The 19870-nt window shown below is 38.6% G+C and overlaps 1 protein-coding gene across 1 annotated transcript; it reads left to right on the forward strand.

The window, feature by feature from the left end:
* Positions 1-1900: 1900 nt before the first annotated feature.
* On the forward strand, positions 1901-17905 carry LOC122082358 (uncharacterized Rho GTPase-activating protein At5g61530). The gene is made up of 10 exons (XM_042649862.1): positions 1901-2043; positions 2530-2601; positions 2712-2986; positions 4405-4467; positions 4547-4565; positions 5031-5129; positions 5219-5296; positions 5392-5636; positions 16896-17058; positions 17431-17905. Exons 2-10 carry the CDS (start codon positions 2541-2543, stop codon positions 17577-17579), a joined length of 1152 nt encoding a protein of 383 aa, XP_042505796.1. The 5' UTR covers positions 1901-2043; positions 2530-2540; the 3' UTR covers positions 17580-17905.
* Positions 17906-19870: the final 1965 nt, after the last annotated feature.

A 19870-nucleotide genomic window follows, 5' to 3' on the forward strand; every position in this document is an offset into this window, starting at 1 on the left:
CTTATTGGTTTGGTTTCGATTTACCATGCAAATATATTTAGAAATATGAAAACAATAGATAAAATTTTTATTTTGGGCTGATATCGGTTTTGGTCCTATTTCTATGTTTGATTCAATGTCTTATTGGTTTTGATATCACAACACCCAATCTCAAATATGATTCAACAAGTTCATATCGTTTTTTGACACCCCCTAATAGATGGATATGGAAGCATAGGCAAAATCGATATTTTATCTTATCATTTGGAAAATCATCTGATGCCTTTGTAGGATAACAAGGTCAGAAATGTAAATTCATTTTCATCATCACCAGTGAGAGATTTTCATTATCTCCCTATTACAAAAGTCTCAAGTTCAGAACTATCTAGTAATCTTCCCCTCTTTTTGAGTCCGAAATGAAGAAGAAAGTATTTCAAGATTTGGTCATTTCGAAGTAGACCATCATCGGTAAATACTTCTTTTGCATTGACACACACATCTCATGTATATCTATGTATATGTATCGGTATTCTAGACATTACAATGTACTCTCTCCACTCTAAGTGGGACATCTGATTTATATTAAAAGAGATGGTTTATATTAGCCGCATGTTTCATCTAATTCCAAAAAACCTTTTTTTTTTTTTTTTTTTTTTTTTAATATTGGCATACATTTTATGTGTATCTATGTATGTGTTATGAATCGGTTGGGCCTAATAGGGCTTTTCTACTATGTGTCCTTGCACTATGACTGGCCCATTTAAGTATTGGGTCCTCATAGGCATCATCCCATTTGTAAACTATCGGCCAAGCCCAATTGAACTTCTCCACTTTAGGCCTTTGCATCGTGATGGGAACTTTCAAGTATTGTTAGCCACGGTACCATTTATAAATGGTCAATCAGGTACCACCAATCTGCAATAGTCTTAGATGGGTTTTATTGGGCCAATGACATTTATATTTCCAAATATGTTATAGTCAGGCTTCAAAACGTGTGGTTTTAATATAGGAAAATAATCCTCTGTTTTTCTTATCCCTGTTTTTCTTTATTTTGCTACCTGTAGAATGCGACACGTGGACAACTTTAAGACCAATGCACCGGATGTAATAATTCTTACCCAATCTTGACCGTTGGTCTCCTTATTGTCCACGTGCCGCGTTCTGCAGGTAGTAAAACAAGAAAAAACATGGATGGGAAAAGCAGAGGATTTTGATCCTTTAATATATGAGCTATAATGAACTTTAAACGCATCAAGTCAAGTCAAAGCTATTAATTAATCGGTCTCAGTCGGAAGCCCGTTAAATAAGCATCTTTTCACCTCGAACGACCGATCATCTTCCTCGTAGTTGCCACCAGATATAATCATTACAAAACTTGTGATTTTGGATACGTCACCTCAAATTGTTACATGGATAACACTTTCTAATATAATTTGATTTTATTTCTTTTCATTTTACTGGCCCCACTCAACATTTGACCAAATCAAACGCGCAAGACACGAAGTTACATTCTTGAACGCACGCTTCCAGAACCTCTTATATCATTACTTATGGTCTACTGGGACCCACCAATCCACTTCAGAATGAGAATTTTCAGAGCGTGATTTATCTCCTACAACCGGTCTCACTGAATTTAAATAGTTCCTCCAAAACTTGCTTTAAATTTGGAACCTCCAAACGGTACATTCAAGTTCAACAATCGTGATCTCCCTTCAAATACTCCATTCGATACGTGCGCCGCCGCGTTACCGTTAACGATCAGTTCCACTTTGACCCTAACACATGACAAAACCAGCCAATACCAACTGTCCCTGTCAGACGCCAAGTCCCCGTGCCCTAACAAGAATAAACACGTGGCATCATAAGATTGGTAGCAGCCTTATGTGCGTGTCCTTCCAGTCTAATTCTGAGATGATACGGTTCTCTCTAGTCTTTTTACAGCCAGCGTCAATTTTCGAGTTGCGCAAAGCCAAAAGCGGTCTCTCCAATTTCATTATCGTCAGCAGTGTTCGCTTCCTCATCCTCTGCGGCTCTCCTCTTTGCTCGCCAAGAAAAAAGAGAAAGGTGAATTGCTAGGGTTTTTTGAATGTTCCCTTTTTACTCGAATTCTTGTTTCCTCTTTCTTTTGATTTCTTGATTTTGATTCTTAAAAGTATAGATCAATATCGCAAAATCAGGTTTTCATTTATGGACATTTCGAAAGATTTCCAAGAAATGGCTCTGTAAATGCAGAGAGTTTCTTGTTTTTCTTTATTTATTTTCCCTCTCTCTTACGTGACAAATTTACTTGGACTTGGATGATGGAGTTAACAGGAAGTTTGCCTATTTGTTGCTTGATCTTGGTTCCTGCTATTGCAAAAAATGAGCCATTGGTTGTTTCTTTTGATTGTAGAGGATAAATAGGTTGATGTTCAGTATCATGCTCTGTGTATTGGATATTTTTGAATTGAAATTTTTTTTCTTGTTTGATTCTTTAAGCAACTACGAAACCTTGTTTTCGGATCTCCTTGATGTATTAAATGTGTTTCCGTTGGTCTTTTTTGGGATCAGGCCTAGTTTCCATGCCTACCGCTGTCTCGCCTCAGTGGCAAGAGAAGGCAAGTGGTTTCTTTTCTTCTTCCGGTAAGTCTTTGACTCCTCTACTTAGCATTTTTAAGACGCCTTTTTCTGCACTTTTGCTATGATTTTTGTCTTTTTTCTTTTGGAGTGTTTGTGAAAAGGTTCCAATGCAGGTGTCAAGCTGAAAGAAGCTGGACAATCGGCTGGGACGTTTGTGGGGGAGGTTGCAAAAGACGCAAAGGGGAATGTTGCTGATGCAGCAGAAAAAGTTGGTTCCCTGGTGAAAAACCGATGGAACCTTATTCAGAAGGTCAGTCTTCGGCCATCATCAAAAGATGCTGTGCAGGAACGCCTGCGTTCTGCTGCAGCTTCTACTGGAACACTGTTCAGGAAGGGCATTTCAGAGACAAAAGACAAGGTTGCAGTAGGAAAAGTTAAAGTTGAAGAGGTAAAACAGAGACAGTGATACAGTTTTAGGCCCTGTTATTTGAATACAAGATTTGTAGTCCAAAAGGGATGTCATACATGACTTATTTAAGCTCGCCACATGTCCTAAGAAGTACAACGACTTCATTGCTTAATATATGTGTCCATTATGTGGTATAAGTCAGCATGATTATCGTCCAAGGTAGTGGATTCTTCTCAATTTTCTCTGAATATAGGAATAGCAAGTTAATTCTATCAGATTGAAGGTCAATATTGTTTTGTGAATCACAGAATGTCAAAAGACTGCCCACAACCAAAAGACTAATTTGGCACTATGGGATCAGTCTCAGCAGGAACCTACTTAAGAACGTAAATGGATCGTCCTTGAGTTATGATGGCTTCCGGAGCTAGCTAATATCTAGCGCAATTTCAAAAGTAAGAGCCTTACCAAAACAATAAGCGTCAGGAGACTTCTGTTGTCCTCTCATTTAGCACAGTCACATGCAAGAAGTGCATTGAAAGTCTGCCTTTAAATATTTATCTGCTCCTCTGATGCTGAAGATTTAGTGGGTAGCGGAGAAAAAGGATTCTTGACAGTGGTTTAACCCTTTTTTTTTATGGCTAGGCCCCCAAAGAGAGTTGACCTCATGACCTCTTAATTGTGAGGTGTTGGTCCTTGCCAACTGAGATACCCATCCTCGGGGGTTACAATGTTGAACTTCATTTCTTTAATCAATGGTGAATAGGGCATCACTCTTACTATATGGAAAGTGGAAGTAAGCTGATGACATATAATTTCAATAGCTGGCCCAAAAACAGCATAACTTAGGATAATACTGAAGTTGTTCAGAAACATTATTTCAGCATGCAAAAAAACTTGCATCAGTTGGTGCTTAGCTGAGCTCATTCCACAAAAATTTAGCTCCATCTACCCCCAACGTAGAATCCAGTTCTCTAGATTGGCATGGGTAGATATGATCACCTCCATTTTCTGACGGCCTAGTAAAAGTTACGTAATCAGTATTGATCTTGTTACTTGTTAGGGCATAATCATTGATGGGCTTCTGAACAAACTTTCCTTTTCTTGAGCAATCTCTATTGCAGTATTTCCTCAAATGCTGCACAACCCAATCCAATATAAACTAGCTATAAATGCCTTACTGACTACTTCCATACCATTTTAGGATGCTTATGGTGGCCTCAACCATTAGCACGGAAATCTCAAAGAGTACTGCTTACTGAATAGAATTTATACTGTGTTCTAGCATGGCCAATATTACTTTTTCAGACCTAGATTATAGCCTTGTATGGTGTTGTCAAAAAGATTAGCAAACATGTCCTTGCTTGTTGCAATAGTTTTAAGCGAGTGTAGAATTCAATAAGGTTCTTAGTTAAGCTGATGAGCAGCTAATATGCACTGCTGTATTGGTTTGACATCAGGTGGCAAAAATAACTGCGCAAAAAAGTAAGACAATTCTGAGTAACATTGAACGTTGGCAAAAGGTGAGTAAGTCAAGACAGATTTTCAGTTTTATATTTAGTTTCTTGTCTCAATGCATTTACACTGTCTTGCATTCTGCAGGGAGTTGCAAGCACTGATGGTAAGTTTTACATCCTTTGACCATTATATTCTATTATTATATGTTGAATATATTTTTTTTTCTCTCTGTTATATGAATTCTTTAATGTGAGAAAATATCTTGGTTCTGGGGCTACAGGACTTGTAGACTGGATTGGCATGGTCATAGTTAGCCATGCATCTGGAGAATAGTTACCAACCACTGAATGGTCTTACTTCTTGAGTCTGGAAAACTGGGTGATACTGATTGTGCTCAGACACAGGTTTACCATCTCAAGAATTATAAATTCCTTATATACTATTTTAAACATGGGGACATTGATATCCTACTCTCTTTTTTTTTTTTTTTTGGGGGGGTGGGGTGGGGTGGGGGGGGGGGAAGGGGGATGTGGAATGGTTTACTTACGGTATGAATGTTCAACTTTTTGTCATTTTGGTGTTGAACTTGCTTAGATTGCTTGATTCTAATTGTTTCTTTCCTCCTCAGTATTTGGAGTTGCAATTGAGATAACCGTACAACGACAACAATCCATCAAGCCAGTTCCTCAAATTTTGATCAAATGTGCGGATTATCTTGTATTATCAGGTGATCAACATTAAAATAAGTCATCACTATATTCATCATGTAATTATTAGGTTTCTGAGTGTAAAATTATCTATCTGTTTGCTTTCTAGGACTAAACTCAGAGCACTTGTTCAGATCTGAAGGTGATAAAAAGGTTATTCAGCATATGATTTCACTATACAATCAAGGTCTCATCTCTCAAAATAATTTTCTGACCTCTTGTCAGGGACTTGGATTAGAATAAACATGTCTTGGCTTTCTCATTTTATCTTATGCTCTACAGATTGGAATGCATCATTGCCAGAGGGTGCAAACCCAATTGATATTGCAGCTCTGGTGAAGTGTTATCTTGCAAGCCTTCCTGAGCCTCTAACTACGTTTGACCTTCATCATGAAATCAGAGGTGCTCGTTCTAGCATGCATACAATGAGAAGCATATTGAAGAAGCTTCCAAATGTAAACTACATGACACTAGAATTCGTCACTGCACTATTGCTCCGTGTGAGCCAGAAGTCACTTCGTAATAAGGTATTCTGTATTTCCTGAGTTCTTCCTAATTTATACAAATAAAAGTCTCTCTCTCTCTCTCTCTCTCTCTCTCTCTCTCATTATATGTCTCTACAAAGAAAATGTTCTCCATAGTTGATTGGGCATCCATCCATTTGCCAGAACATTTGGTCACTTGTTGTCTAGGCTATACCTTGGTCAAGCAGTCAGGTCTCTACGATAAATTTATGCCATATTTTGTTGTTTATTTATGAAAATCAACCTGAGTTGCCTGAGTTGCTTGACGATTAGCTACGTGTCTAGCAAAACCAAGAGGCCTATCACCTCAGCTTGCCTAGGTGTTTCATCATTCTTGCATGTCGATCCTTGTAAGTTCTTGTACTTCGCTAAAGTGAGGAGACAACTCTTCTACGAATATTTGTGCTTTATAGTCACGGTTAACTTATAACAAAACCATATTTTGTTTTAAAAGACATGCAAAGATGTTATCATAAACCTGCATATTATTTTCCTAAGGCAGATATCTTAGGTCTCTATTTCTGACTTGTATAACTTCTTGATGACTAATGATTTTGATGCAGATAGTAGACAGGAAATGCTCTAGCTCATTACTGAGTCAAATTTTGACCCGAACCAGGCCACGAAATTGGGATTATTTTGTAACTTTTAGTTACTTGTTTTTATATGGGAGTTTTAGATAGAGTTAGATACATAGGAGAGTCCTTATTTAGTTTCCCGTTTAAGTGTTTAGTTTTCTAGTTGGGTAGGTTTCTAATTTCCTCATATTTGTACGCATGTAATCTCAACTTTGGGATGAATGAATTGAGTTTGTTTGTTTTCTCTTCCCACTCCATGTGTATATGACTCTTTCCTTCCCCCTTTTCTTCTCCTTCTTTCCTGCTCTAATCTTATTCTGATCTTCTCTTCTTTATCCTATATTGTCTTCTATTTTCTTTCTGTTACCATTTTTTATTAATTTCCTGCAACTAGCAGTACTGCTGGACTAAACAAATTTGACTACCGACACATTGTCACAAGCTGGTTTGTGTCAGTATTTTGGGCAAGACTTGGAAGTTCCGCCTGATTTAGTTTCAGAATTATTGTTAATTTCTAGAACCTTGTTTCGAAGGATTCTTGCTCGGGTTTCAGAGTACATTGGATCAGCTATCTAATCCTGAAACCTCAAGTCATTCTGTGATCCAATGAGAGAGTTCATTCAATTTTCCTTAATCTGGTTGCCTCTGGTTAAGGAATCAAGAGGTTAAAGAAAACCTCAAACTGTAGCTTGTTTCCTAACCCTTATTTCTGTTTTTTCCTAAATTACCCTCCCTCCCTTTCTTTTTTATCCTCCATTGTCCTTATTTTATCATCCTTCCAAGTTTGTCCCTGTTAAATAATTATGATTTCCTCTTATATCCTTTGTTCTACTAAGCTAAACCTGTTCCCTTGAAAATTAAGGTTGATTACCAAATTGCATTACCTCCTTATAATTGGGTTATATTTCTTTGGGTGGGTCTGTAGTGATCCTAAACAGGGTTTTCAAACCTGGGATTATACCATATTTTCTACACTTTTTTTTTTTTTTGTGTGCAATGATACTCTATTAGTTACATCTTTTAGGTTCAATGATAGATCTTTTCTACGTAGAAGAGTTTTTATTAACATACACTATTCCCTTCTAATGAATCTACTACATTCCTTTTGTCCTAAACCTCTAATATGGCGGAGCAGAGGAGGTTGTCATTTATGTGTCTATTTCCTCTACCATCTCTGAGTTGCATTAGACTATGATACTGTATGGAAGGCGGAGGTGCTAGCTTGGGAGGCTCACAAGGTGCTGGTGACAGTCAATGGGCTGAAATTGAGTATTGGGTAGTTATATTATAGATTGTGCCTTTTATTTTCGTGAGTTTCATTGTAACAGGCCTAATATATAATCCCATAAAGTAGTGGTAAAATTAGTACACAGGATTAGTAGTTAAGTGCTTGAGTCCGGATGGTTTAGCTTTTAAGAATTCTGTTTTAAATTTGTTTACTTTAGGTCAGTATAAGAGAGTGATTAGGGGCAAAGTTTAAAGTGTCGGTATTAGGTATCTTTTTTTTGGGTAAAGGTATTGGTATCTTATTGGAAGGGTAATTCTAAGAGACATCATATCGTATCGTATCATATCGTATCATATCAGAGAGATGCAAGATACGCTAAATACACGAATGGAAATGGTCAAGACACATATGATGATGCTTAGGATATAGGAGAAATACAATTTAAAGCATAAAGCACTGTAGGTAGTATTTAAAATATCTTATGTATAAAAAGGAGAACAAAGTATGACGAGACGAAATGCATTCAATTGATTATGCATAAAGGATGAGGTTTCTTGCATGTACTAATGCCAAAAATGATATCATTTTCAGTTTGGAGAAGCTTTAGAGGTTAGATGCGCACACCATTGAAAAAAAAAAAACTTGTTTGATGCAATCATTTTAGATTGTTTTTCGCTAATAATTCATTGCAAAATTAACACTAAAAATCAATATTTGAGCATACTTGGCATGGATTTCCTTCGAAGGGTCAAGTTCAAAGTTTTGATCTATATATGGTCTTGCACAAATTTGGTTTTGATCCTTGATTGCAAGCTATTTAATCCCCACATGATGATGAAATCAACACTATTAGAGTCGCTTTTGCTAGTAGAAGCAAGGAATCAAGTTGACTTTGCCAAAAAAATTGATTAGAATGATTTACAAGAGCCCTCGATAAGTGTTTTGTAATCATGGATCATGTTCTGTAGTTTATAAGAGATGTATCGAGCATATTGATAGCATGTACCAACTATATTGGTTCATTCATTGACACGATGCAGTAAAAAAAAATTAGGTATCGTATTGGTACCTTAAAGATACGATTTGTATTGGTTATTATTAGCGGATACAATAGGATACTTAAAACCTTGAATATGAGTCCTTTTATGAGTCAGTTTAGGAATTTTAGAAAGTATTCATATATGTAATACACGCTCATCAATTGGAGATGATTTGAGCAAACAATATTATCCTCTTTCCATCTCTTCCTTCCCCCTTTTCTTTTTAGATTTTTTCTATTCTGAAGCTGGTGAGCTTGGTAAACATCTCGTCTTTCCATCTCTTCATTCCCCTTTTTCTTTTTTAATTTTTTCTATTTTGATTTGTATGGATCCATGCAGCCGACCCCATTAAGTTGGGATAAGGCTGACTTTTATTGTTGTTGTTGTTGTTGTTGTTTGAGCAAGAGGCTTTAAGATAAGCATATTGAAGACAGAATATGTGATGTATAACTTTAGTCACTCTACGATAAATAATTATGCGGTGACTATTGAAGGAAGAGAGGTAAAGCAAAGTGACTATTTCAGATGTTTGGGATCTATCATTAATAAAGAAGGAGATATAGGGGATGATGTATCACATAGGATTATAGTGAGATGGACGAAGTGGAGGAGTGAGTTTGGAGTTTTGTGCAACAAATGTGTCCCAGTAAAACTTAAGGGAAAATTTTATTGGACAGTCGTGCGTTCGGCTATGATGTATGGGTCATAATGTTGGGCTGTTAAGAAACAACATATTGATAAGCTAGATGTAGCAAAAATGAGAATCTTAAGATGGATGTGTGGGAAAACTATGAGGGATAAGGTAAAGAATGATCAAATTAGAGCCGATTTGGGGGTTGTCCCAATTCTTGACAAGCTTTGAGAATGTCATTTGAGGTGGTATGGTCATGTTCAACGAAGGCCATCGGATGTGCTGGTAAGGAGGAGTGATCTGATCTAGATAGAATGACCCAAAAGAGCTAGAGGTTGGCCAAAAATGACCATAGGAGAGGTTGTGAGGAAATACATGCACAAATTAGGCCTTGTCTCAAGTATGGTCTCGACTCTCGAATAGAGCAGATTGGAGGGCTAGGATCCAGGTAGCGGACCCACTTTAGTTGTGTTCTACTTCGTTAGTGTTATTGCTAATTTGTTTTCTTTAGCGCCTACTTTTCTTTTTCCTTGGCTTTGCTTGGATTCATGTAGCTGACCCCATTAAGTTGGGATATGGCTTTGTTGTTGTTGTTGTTGTTTGAGCAAACAATATGCGTGATTTTTAAGAGTTTTGGAGCTGCTGAGCTTGATATACATCTCATCTTTCAATCTCTTCCTTCCCCCTTTTCTTTTTGGATTTTTTCTATTTTGATTTGTATGGATCCATGTAGCCGAACCCCATTAAGTTGGGATAATTCTAAGTTTTTTGTTGCTGTTGTTGTTTGAGCAAACAATATGAGTTTTTTTTTTTTCTAAAGAGTTTTCGAGCTGTTGAGCTTGCTATACAGTATTAGTATCTCAAACTTGATTTCTTCTCTTATCTGCTTCTTCTCCATTGATTACAAGGATAGTGTTGCAATTTTCTTCTCTCCATATCAATTTTTAGTTCTGATTCCGTTCTTAGCATAAAAAATCCTATCTTTTTTCTGGTTTCTTGAATTCCTACTCCAACTAGAATTTTCTAAAACTTCATCTAAGGGCCCGTTTGGTATCGTTTCTGTTCCAGAAACGCCGTTTCGTGTCAAAAACGAAAATTTTAGTTTCTGTGTCAAAACGCAATTTTTAAACGAAAAAATGGTGTTTCAAAATTTCAGATTTTTATCGGGAATTTTTTTTTTTTTTTTTTTTTTTTGTAAAATGGAACGAAACTGGGAAGACGTCCAATCTCGTTTTTTCACCTTTTTTTTTCACTTTTTTTTCCAAAAAAACAGAAACGGACCATAAGTGCACCAAACAGAAGATTCCGTTTTTTCGTTCCAATAGAACGAAAAAACTCCAGAAACGTTTTTTTGGAACGATACCAAACGGAGCCTAACCATTGGATTTCAATTCTGCTTTCATGCTTAGCGCTTGTTTTTTATTTTTTATTTTTTATGGTTTCAAAATTCAAACTTGAAACTGATTCTCTGTTTTCCTACAAGCTGATTTCAGTTTTAAATTTTAATCAATTTTCAAGTTTTGTTTCTAAGTCTGATCTCAGATTTCTGACTATCATTAGGCGTGTTTTTTTCTGTACTAAAATCAATCTCTAGTATGATTTTCTGTACCTTTCATTGATTCTCAAATTCAGGAATTCCTTCTTCAAGTAGGAATCTGACCATTGGATCAAGCTTGCATTCTGATATTATGGTCTCCCATCCAAGTAGGTCTTTGACCAGGATTTTGGCTGAATCTGATCCCTTCATTCTTTGTTCCTAAATTATTTGGAAATTTGGTTTCATTCATTACCTACGATCCTGTCGCAAGCTGATCCCCCATTGGATCTCACTGGTTCAAGATTAGTTTTGCTTTAATTTCTCTTTGTTTTCTTGTCATATTTTCTTCAATCTCAATTGCTTTTCATTTCAATATTCTTCACAGCATATTTTCAAGGCCGAATCAATAATTTGACTTTCTGGATGAAAGCCGGAATAGATTATCAGAACAATCTGACTTTTCTTGGTTGTTTGCATGATATTCCTAATTAGTTGCAAAAGAAAAGGAAACCCTCATATTGTATGATAATAATTGATCCTATTGTATTGATATCTGAGAACTCTTTCAATTCTATCTAGCCCATAGTATGATGTAGCATTCTAACTTGATCGCCATAAATGTGATTCACTATATGTTGAGCCCTTTTATTGCAAGTATACTTATATCACAGCTGTTAAGAAGAGCTAATCCCAATATTGGGATTAGCGCCTTCCTCTGGACCCGATAGGGGCAATTCTGTCCTATCGGGTTCCTATATGGTGTTAGGGTTTATTTCTTTTGTATTGGGAGCAGTCTTGTACTTGTTCACATATCATTACACTTATATTCTAAGAAACCCTGCGATCAGCCTCATACTGGACTGATCGCAGGCTGCTCTCTCATTGAGGCTCTCTGCGGTTTCTCCTCTTTCCCTTCTCTTCCTCTTTCTATTTTCTCTCTTTTTCTGGTTTTACTGATTTGGTTGCAGGAATCTGGGATTGTAGCATGGTATCAGAGCTTCTGTAATCAAATCAAGGATTGACATCATCATTCTCTGCTGATCTCAACCCTGCGCTACTCCTCTTTGGTGCGCAGCCACCTATTGCTGCTCTCCTACCTTAATTCTTTGACCTGATTATAATGATATAAACACAATCAGGCCCTATACAATTCTGCAGGTTTTTAATGGCTGCCGCCCCTATATGTGACGTGTTTTTGGCTGCTGCCCTATGTGTGAAGCTCTACTACTTCACGGTTTAATGTGCTGCTGTTTTACCACCTCTCTACATATTCTACTAGGCTTTTGAAGCCTCCTTTGCTGCTCCCATCAAGGTCGACATTACCCTACCAGCAACACTTATTGGCTGGATTTTTTTTTCGGTTTCTAAGGGTCCGATTGCTCTTTGGCTGCTGTTTCTCAGATCTGGTTGGTGAATTCTCCTTATTTGGTTGTCTTTGCAATACATACTTGTCATTAATTCTTGTTCTCATGGCTGAGACCAAGACTACTGTTACTCCTACTACTACCTTCTCTGCATCGGACAATGTGAATGTCCAAATTACTTCGATCAAGCTTAAGGAAAGCTCGAATTACCTTCTTTGGGCTCAGTCAGTCAAAGTTTATCTGATGGCAAAGAATAAGCTTGATTACACTGCCTCTGATCCTCCCAAAGAAGCTGACACTGGTTACGCTCAATGGCAGAAAGAGAATGCATTAATCTTAATTTGGTTATGGAATAGTATGGAACCAGATGTGGCTGCCAATGTCATGTTTCACTCTGCTGCCAAGGGAGTATGGAATGACTTGAAGGAGACTTACTCTCAGGAGAAGAACATGACCCGTATCTATATCTATGAAAAACTATTTCAGTTCTGCCAGTCGGACAAGCCACTTTCCGAATATTACAGTACTTTCAAAGGTATGGTTGAAGAACCCAATGTCTTCCAACCCTTGACCACTGACATTGACAATCTGAAGGCTCAGCATAACGAGTTCTTCGTCTTTAAATTCCTAGCTGGTTTGAACAATGACTTGAAGGCAGTGAAGAGTCACTTACTTGCAGGGGATACTGTGCCTACTCTGAATGATACCTATTCACGACTGCAGCAAATTACTTCCTCCACGAAACCTGATCAGTCTACCAAAGACAGTTCTGCCTTCCATGCCAACTGTGGACGTGGTTAGGTCGTGGGGGAGGTCGTGGGTCAGCTAGTCGAGGATCTGGTGGACAGCCCTCTGATAGTTCAGCTCGCCAGTGTACTTTTTGTGGAAAGCCCAACCATACTGTCGAGACTTGTTGGGCAAAGCATGGCAAACTAGAGTGGGCAACACAATTAGCTAATCATGCAATGTCTGACGATGGTACTGACACAATGGCTCTAGTTGATTCTAAACTAACACATTTTTCAGGAGATTCAGCTACCAGTCTGTGCGATGAGATCAATCAGTTGTTCTGGCACTTACACACTCTTGAGGCATCCTCTAATACATCTAATGGTGCATCTACATCCGCTGCTACTCTAGCCCACACAGATACTTCAGCCCTTCTTACTACTACATCTACACCTTTGATCATTGATTCAGGTACCTCTGCCCATATGACCGGTAAGTCATCACTTTTTAAGAATTTTTGTACTAATGTCAGTTCCAATTCTGTTATCCTTGCTAATGGCACTTCCACACCAATACTTGGACATGGTACTATTTCACCTACCCCATCCATTAATTTATCTTCTGTCTTACATGTCCCTCAATTTCCACTAGGTCTTCTCTCTTAAGTTAATTAACCCGTTCTTTAAATTGCTCAGTAATCTTCTTTCCTTCTTACTGTATCTTTCAGGATCTTCACACAAGGAAGACGATTGGTGGAGGGTGTGAAAATGATGGGTTATACTACCTCAATAGCGGCTGTTCTCCTACTGCTGCTGCTACGGCTGTTGGGGACGTGATTCCTTTCCAATGGCACTGTCGTTTAGGTCATTTGTCGTTTTCTCGGTTACAACTTTTATTTCCTAGTTTTAAGTCTGTCCCTAGGTTAAAGTGTGAGGTATGTGAGTTGGGTAAACATCATCGTGTGTCTTTCCCATCTCGCTCTGTGTCTCGTAGTCCGTCTATATTTTCTTTAGTCCATTCTGATGTATGGGGTCCTTGCAGAGTCAGTAACAGATTTGGCTTTCGCTATTTTGTGACATTTGTGGATGATCATTCTCGCCTTACATGGTTGTACACGTTAAAGGAAAGATCTGAATTTTTACATGTGCTTCACAAATTTTAGAATGAAATAACGACTCAGTTTGGCATTCCTATTAAAAGTTTTCATTCTGACAATGCTTTAGAATATGCTCAAACTGATATATCTGAGTTTTGTGATATCCATGGAATAAGACACCAAACTAGTTGTGCTTATACCCCACAGCAAAATGGGGTAGTTGAGCGCATGAACCGGCATCTCCTTGAGGTTGCTCGGGCCATTATGCTTCACATGCATGTTCATAAACATTTTTGGTGTGATGGTGTTTTAACCGCTTGTTATTTGATTAATCGTATGCCATCCTCTGTCCTGGCGGATAAGTCTCCATTTTCTGTTTTGTTCTCTAATTTATCAAGTTTTGTTGTTCCACCCCGTGTCTTTCGGTGTGTATGTTTCGTCCATAATCTGCATATGCAGGTTGACAAGTTATCCCTGAGGTCTACTAAGTGCATCTCTCTAAGTTACTCTCGTACCTAGAAAGGATATAAGTGTTATGACCCCATTACTCATCGGGATTTTGTCAGTGCTGATGTGACCTTTTTTGAAGGTACATTTTATTCTCCTCAGGTGTCCCAGTCTAGTCCGGAGTGGTCTTCTCCATCTTCTACACCCATACCCTCTCTTATACCCCTACCTGATGATCCTAGTACTAGTGACTCACCTCCCCTACAAGTTTATCAGCGTAAGAAGAAGACTGGACAGCCAGGTGGCGAGGTCATTAACCCTGAAGATTCACTCCTTCCACTGTCGTCTTCCGCTGGTGAAGCTCCTCTTCCTCCTTTGCATGATGACTTACCAATTGCACATCGTAAAGGTACACGTTCCTACACTCAGAAATCCATGGTTGTGTATCCTATTGCTAACCTTATGTCATTATCTCATCTTCCCTCTCCCATCCATGGCCTTGCACTATCCCTTTCCACTAACCTCATTCCCCGTTCCCATAATGATGCCCTCCGTATCCCTGGATGGAAGGCTGCCATGGATGTAGAAATTGATGCTCTCGTGAGTCGGGGTACTTGGAGCCTATAGATATACCTCCTGGTAAGGATCTTGTTAAGTGTCGTTGGGTGTACATTGTTAAGTATCATTCCGATGGCTCTATTGAGCGGTTAAAGGCTCGTATGACTGCTAAAGGGTATACTCAGACTTATGGTGTGGATTAATTTGAGACATTTTCTCCTGTTGCCAGACTGAACTTTGTTCGCCTTATTTCTCTTGCTGTCATCTTTGATTGGCCGTTATTTCAGTTGAACATCAAGAATGTTTTTCTGTATGGTGATCTCCAAGAGGAGGTGTATATGGAGCAACCACCTGGTTATGTTGCTCAGGGGGAGAATATAGGTCGTGTGTGTTGCTTGCACAAGGCTATTTATTGGCTTAAACAGTCTCTTCGAGCATGGTTTGACAAGTTCAGTTCCACCATTGTCAAGTGTGGGTTTTCTTAGTGCTATTCTGATCATTCAGTCTTTGTTCGTCGCAGAGGTGACAAGCTGGTGGTCTTGGTCGTATATGTTGATGACATTATTCTTACTGGCAATGATGAGGCAGGTATTCTAACGTAAAGGTGTATCTCCAGCGCCATTTTCAGACCAAGGATCTTGGTCATCTCCATTATTTTCTCGGGATTGAGGTAATCCGCTGCAAGAAAGGGATCAGTCTATCTCAAAGAAAGTATGTTGTGGATCTTCTATCTGATACTGGGATGCTTGCATCCAGACTTGTTGATATTCCTATGGATCCTCACCACAAGTTTGGTGTTGATGATGGTGAACTGTTTCAGGATGTGCATCAATACAGGAGTTTGATTGGAAAGTTGATTTACCTAACTGTGACTCGTCCTGACATTTCTTATGTTATTGGAGTTCTTAGTCAATTCATGCAGTCTCCTCAAAATGCACATTGGGATGCTGCTGTCCGTGTTCTTCGTTATCTGAAAGGTGCTCCTGGAAAAGGTTTGATTTACCGTCCTAATCGGCATATGGATCTAGTTGGCTACTCTGATGCTGATTGGGCTGGTTTTGCTAGTGATCCTCTACCACTAGATATTGTACCTTTGTTGGAGGTAATCTTATTAAGTGGCTTAGCAAGAAGCAGACTACTATTGCCCGGTCCAGTGCAGAGGCAAAGTACAGAGCTATGGCTCATACCACTGCTGAGTTAATGTGACTGCGGTCATTACTCTTGGAGATGGGATTTCCGATGATCAAGCCAATGAAGATGTATTGTGACAACCAAGCTGCTATTTACATTGCTAGTAACTTGGTCTTCCATAAGAGGACCAAACATATAGAGGTGGACTATCATTTTGTTCGTGATGCTGTTCTGAAGAAGCTGATTGAGACTCCGTTTGTTCCTTCAACGGATTAGTTAGCTGATATGTTTATTAAGTCGTTTACTCCTAGCTTTTGCAGTGGTTGTACCAAGCTGAGCATGGGTGATGTATATGCTCCAGCTTGAGGGGGAGTGTTAAGAAGAGCTAATCCCGATATCGGAATTAGCGCCTTCCTCTAGACCCGATCGGGGCAATTCTGTTCTATCGGGTCCCTATATGGTGTTAGGGTTTATTTCGTTTGTATTGGGGGCAGTTTTGTACTTTTTCACATATCATTACACTTATATATTCTAAGAAACCCTGCGATCAGCCTCATACTGGACTGATCGCAGGCTGCTGCTCTCTGCGTTTTCTCCTCTCTCCCTTCTCTTCCTCTTTCTCTTTTCTTTCTCTCTTTTTCTGGTTTTACTGATTTGGTTGCAGGAATCTGGGATTGTAACAACAGCTATCATAGTCATATTTAGAATCCATAATGTAAATCATTCAAAATGGAGAATGGGGTAGGGGAAGAAAAGAGAATATAGTCTCCCACTCACACGTGATGCATGGTTCGTCAGTCACAGAAATTGGCTTGACTAATTCTTGCCTTCTTGGACAGTTAGAAATATGAATAAGTAGTTTGGTTGCAGTACGTAGTTTGACTGTTAGTGCTGCACTTGTCGACTGACCACTTTACATGCAGATGGATGCTCACAGCCTTGCCGTGGAAATGGCTCCAGTTATTATTTGGCAGAAGGGAAAAAGACCAGACCATTTTAGCCAGTTTTGGTGTCATACAACTGAAGGTCCTTCCAAGAATACCGTCAATCAAACACCTGCTTACAGTGCCTGGGACACTCTTTCAGGTAAGTGCTCCAATCGTTAATTGTATGAACTCTGCATGCATTGTAGGTTACAAGTTGACTTTAGTGTTTAAAAAGGTTTTTTAACCTTAGACCTTGAGCCTTAAGAATAGTATTAAAAAATGGACTGATGATTCTCGAGTCACTAAACCATCCCAAGGGCACACCTCAAACTTTGAAGCACATGTGGAGTGCAAAGTCTCATGGCTCAGTCTTATATTTGTACCCGTGTTTCATGCTGGGCTCTAATTACAGGACCAGACTTAAAATGGTCCTTTTTAAGTCTGAAGAGATGATATAATTACTTATATATTTTGGTTTTATCAGCCACTGTCAATACGGGATTACCAATTTCTTAGTTTTCAATTGACACAGAAGAAGGTGACGTTACTGATGCATCCTCTGCCATTCCTTTGGACGATGATGGCTCACTTACTGATTTTGGAGCTATTGAGGTTGTTCAGTCCCTTATTGAGCATCACAGAGCAATTTTCACTGAAGCAAATGAGACGGTCTGGAGATAACTTTTGTCAATTGTGTCCTAGAGCCACAAGGTCAAATAACTGCTGACTTTAGATCTGTAGCAAATAGTTTCATTGCCCGGTAGCTGAAAAGGATATTCTACAACAAAGCTCATAGGTCTTGCATAGGATTCTGGTTGGTAGGGATTCTATTTGTAATTCTCGGTGCTCTATTCTTGGAAGTTCCTATAATATTAGATTGAGGTTGCTGTGCATAATTGTGGACTCAATAGTTTTATATCATAGGCCAAAATCTTTGGTTGCCAATTGTGAGGGAGGACTTAGTTTTTTTGTGCTTCACTAATCAAATTTTTTTTTTTTTGGGTGGATGGAGAGCATGTCAGCATTTTTTGTAGTAGTATACTCCCGAGTCTTTTCCTTTGTTGTTTGATGCAACCATGGTTTTAAGTATCGGTGCGTATCGTACCGTATCGGCCGTTACGTATCTGTATTGGTAGGCATCGGCACGATACATACCGATACGTATCATGAAAATTTTAAAACCCTTATGTATTGATACGTATCTTACGATACATCCCGATACACCACCGATACTCACCGATACGTATCAATACTCTATGAAAAATTCAAAATTGAAGTGAAATGTACGTTTCGGTACATATCGGTGCGTATCGGTATGTATCGATCGATACACACCGATACGTACCGATACGGTCATAAAATGGCCAAAATGGGTAATTTTTTAGAAAAACATAATTTTTTGAGGTGTTTTTGTTCCAAAGTTGCTGCCAACCATTTTTCTCTCTAACTAAAATGGAAATCAAGGTTGGGAATAAAGATTTTACATTTATGGGACAATTACAAACCTTGGATTCTTAGTGCGATACTCTCAATTTACTTTTTATGCATAATACATGTTATATATAACTTTTTTTAACTATTTTTTTATGCAAATATGTATAAAAAAGTGTTTTCTATCCATTTATGTGCGTATCTTAGCGTATCTCTGATACAATACGATACCCTCCGATACGTATCTTAATTTTGATCGATCGATACGACGACCGATACCGATACTTTAATCCTTGGATGCAACAATTGTTTTATGTGTTTCTCTCTCAAAATTTTTTTTTTTTTTTCCCTTTCTTGGCAAACCAAAAATACCAAGGAAGGAGGGTAAGAGCTGCAAGTTTACCAGAGTGATTCCTATTGGATATACTTGCCAACCCATCTGCTAGACCAGTTTTGTTTCTGCTAACATATTAAATAGAACAATGTTAAGTTTCTTAAGCATGCACCACAGATCCTAAACAAAGCCAAATCGTTTCCAATCCCAGCCATGAAAGTCATCAGTATGTTAAGAAGGTGATTGATTGTGAGCGATCCGAGAACACCACCATGTTCTCTACCTCATGCTCCACCATCAGTTGAAAAGTCGCTCAATTTTGGCTTCAACGTCACGTGTTCATTCCCTATGGTAGATACTTCCACAGATTTGAGAAGAACCCGGTCATAGAATACTAGCACACAACGCAGCTGAACCGGATGAGAAGTAATCAGCATTAGTAATCAAAATGGTTTCCAAAGGTTAAGAGGATGGATTTGGACATGGGATTCTATTTATTATGTTATATAACACTACCTGGTTTCTTTTATCCAATAAGGCATATGCCAAGAGGGTAACTCAGGCCATCAATCCAGATATTTCTCCCTTGTGAAAACTGGGTTTTTTTATAACGGCCCCCAAACCAGATCTTTGGATGATGGTGCCTCAAAGAATTCATGCCCACATTCTTTTTGAGAATGGGCAAGAAATGATAGCATGCCCCCACAGTTTCTTGAGCTAGAAGAAAACAAAGTTTGGCCGGAGAGTCACAGTTCATGGACTTATGGACCTAGGCACGCAGAAGGAATGAATAATGATGTGGAAATATTTCGGTAAGCAGGTGGAAATATTTATCTGGGCATAGAACTATAGACTCTGGAACTGGTTTCTTTTGTATTAGGCTGTAAGTGGCCTGAGACTTGAAATTCCACATTGTCAAAACCATTTTATAGGATATATGAAGAACGCCCTCATATATGTTTACTGCTGTTAAGATACAAGTCGTAAATCAAATATGGGAGAGGGATAGGCACACCTCCCGTGTATAGCACCAATGGAGCTGCAGGACAAGGCATCATACAAGAGGGGAAGGGGGTCATTTCAAAGGGGGAGAAGAGCGATATAAAGTATATATACAGCTGACGCTAGTTCACGTCATCTGGGCAATGTACCCAGTCCAGAAAACTAAGACCATAGTTACCAGTCTTGCATGTTCTCATTGCTTGCA

Source organism: Macadamia integrifolia, chromosome 6, assembly GCF_013358625.1.
Source record: "Macadamia integrifolia cultivar HAES 741 chromosome 6, SCU_Mint_v3, whole genome shotgun sequence".
Classification (NCBI taxonomy): Eukaryota; Viridiplantae; Streptophyta; class Magnoliopsida; order Proteales; family Proteaceae; genus Macadamia; species Macadamia integrifolia.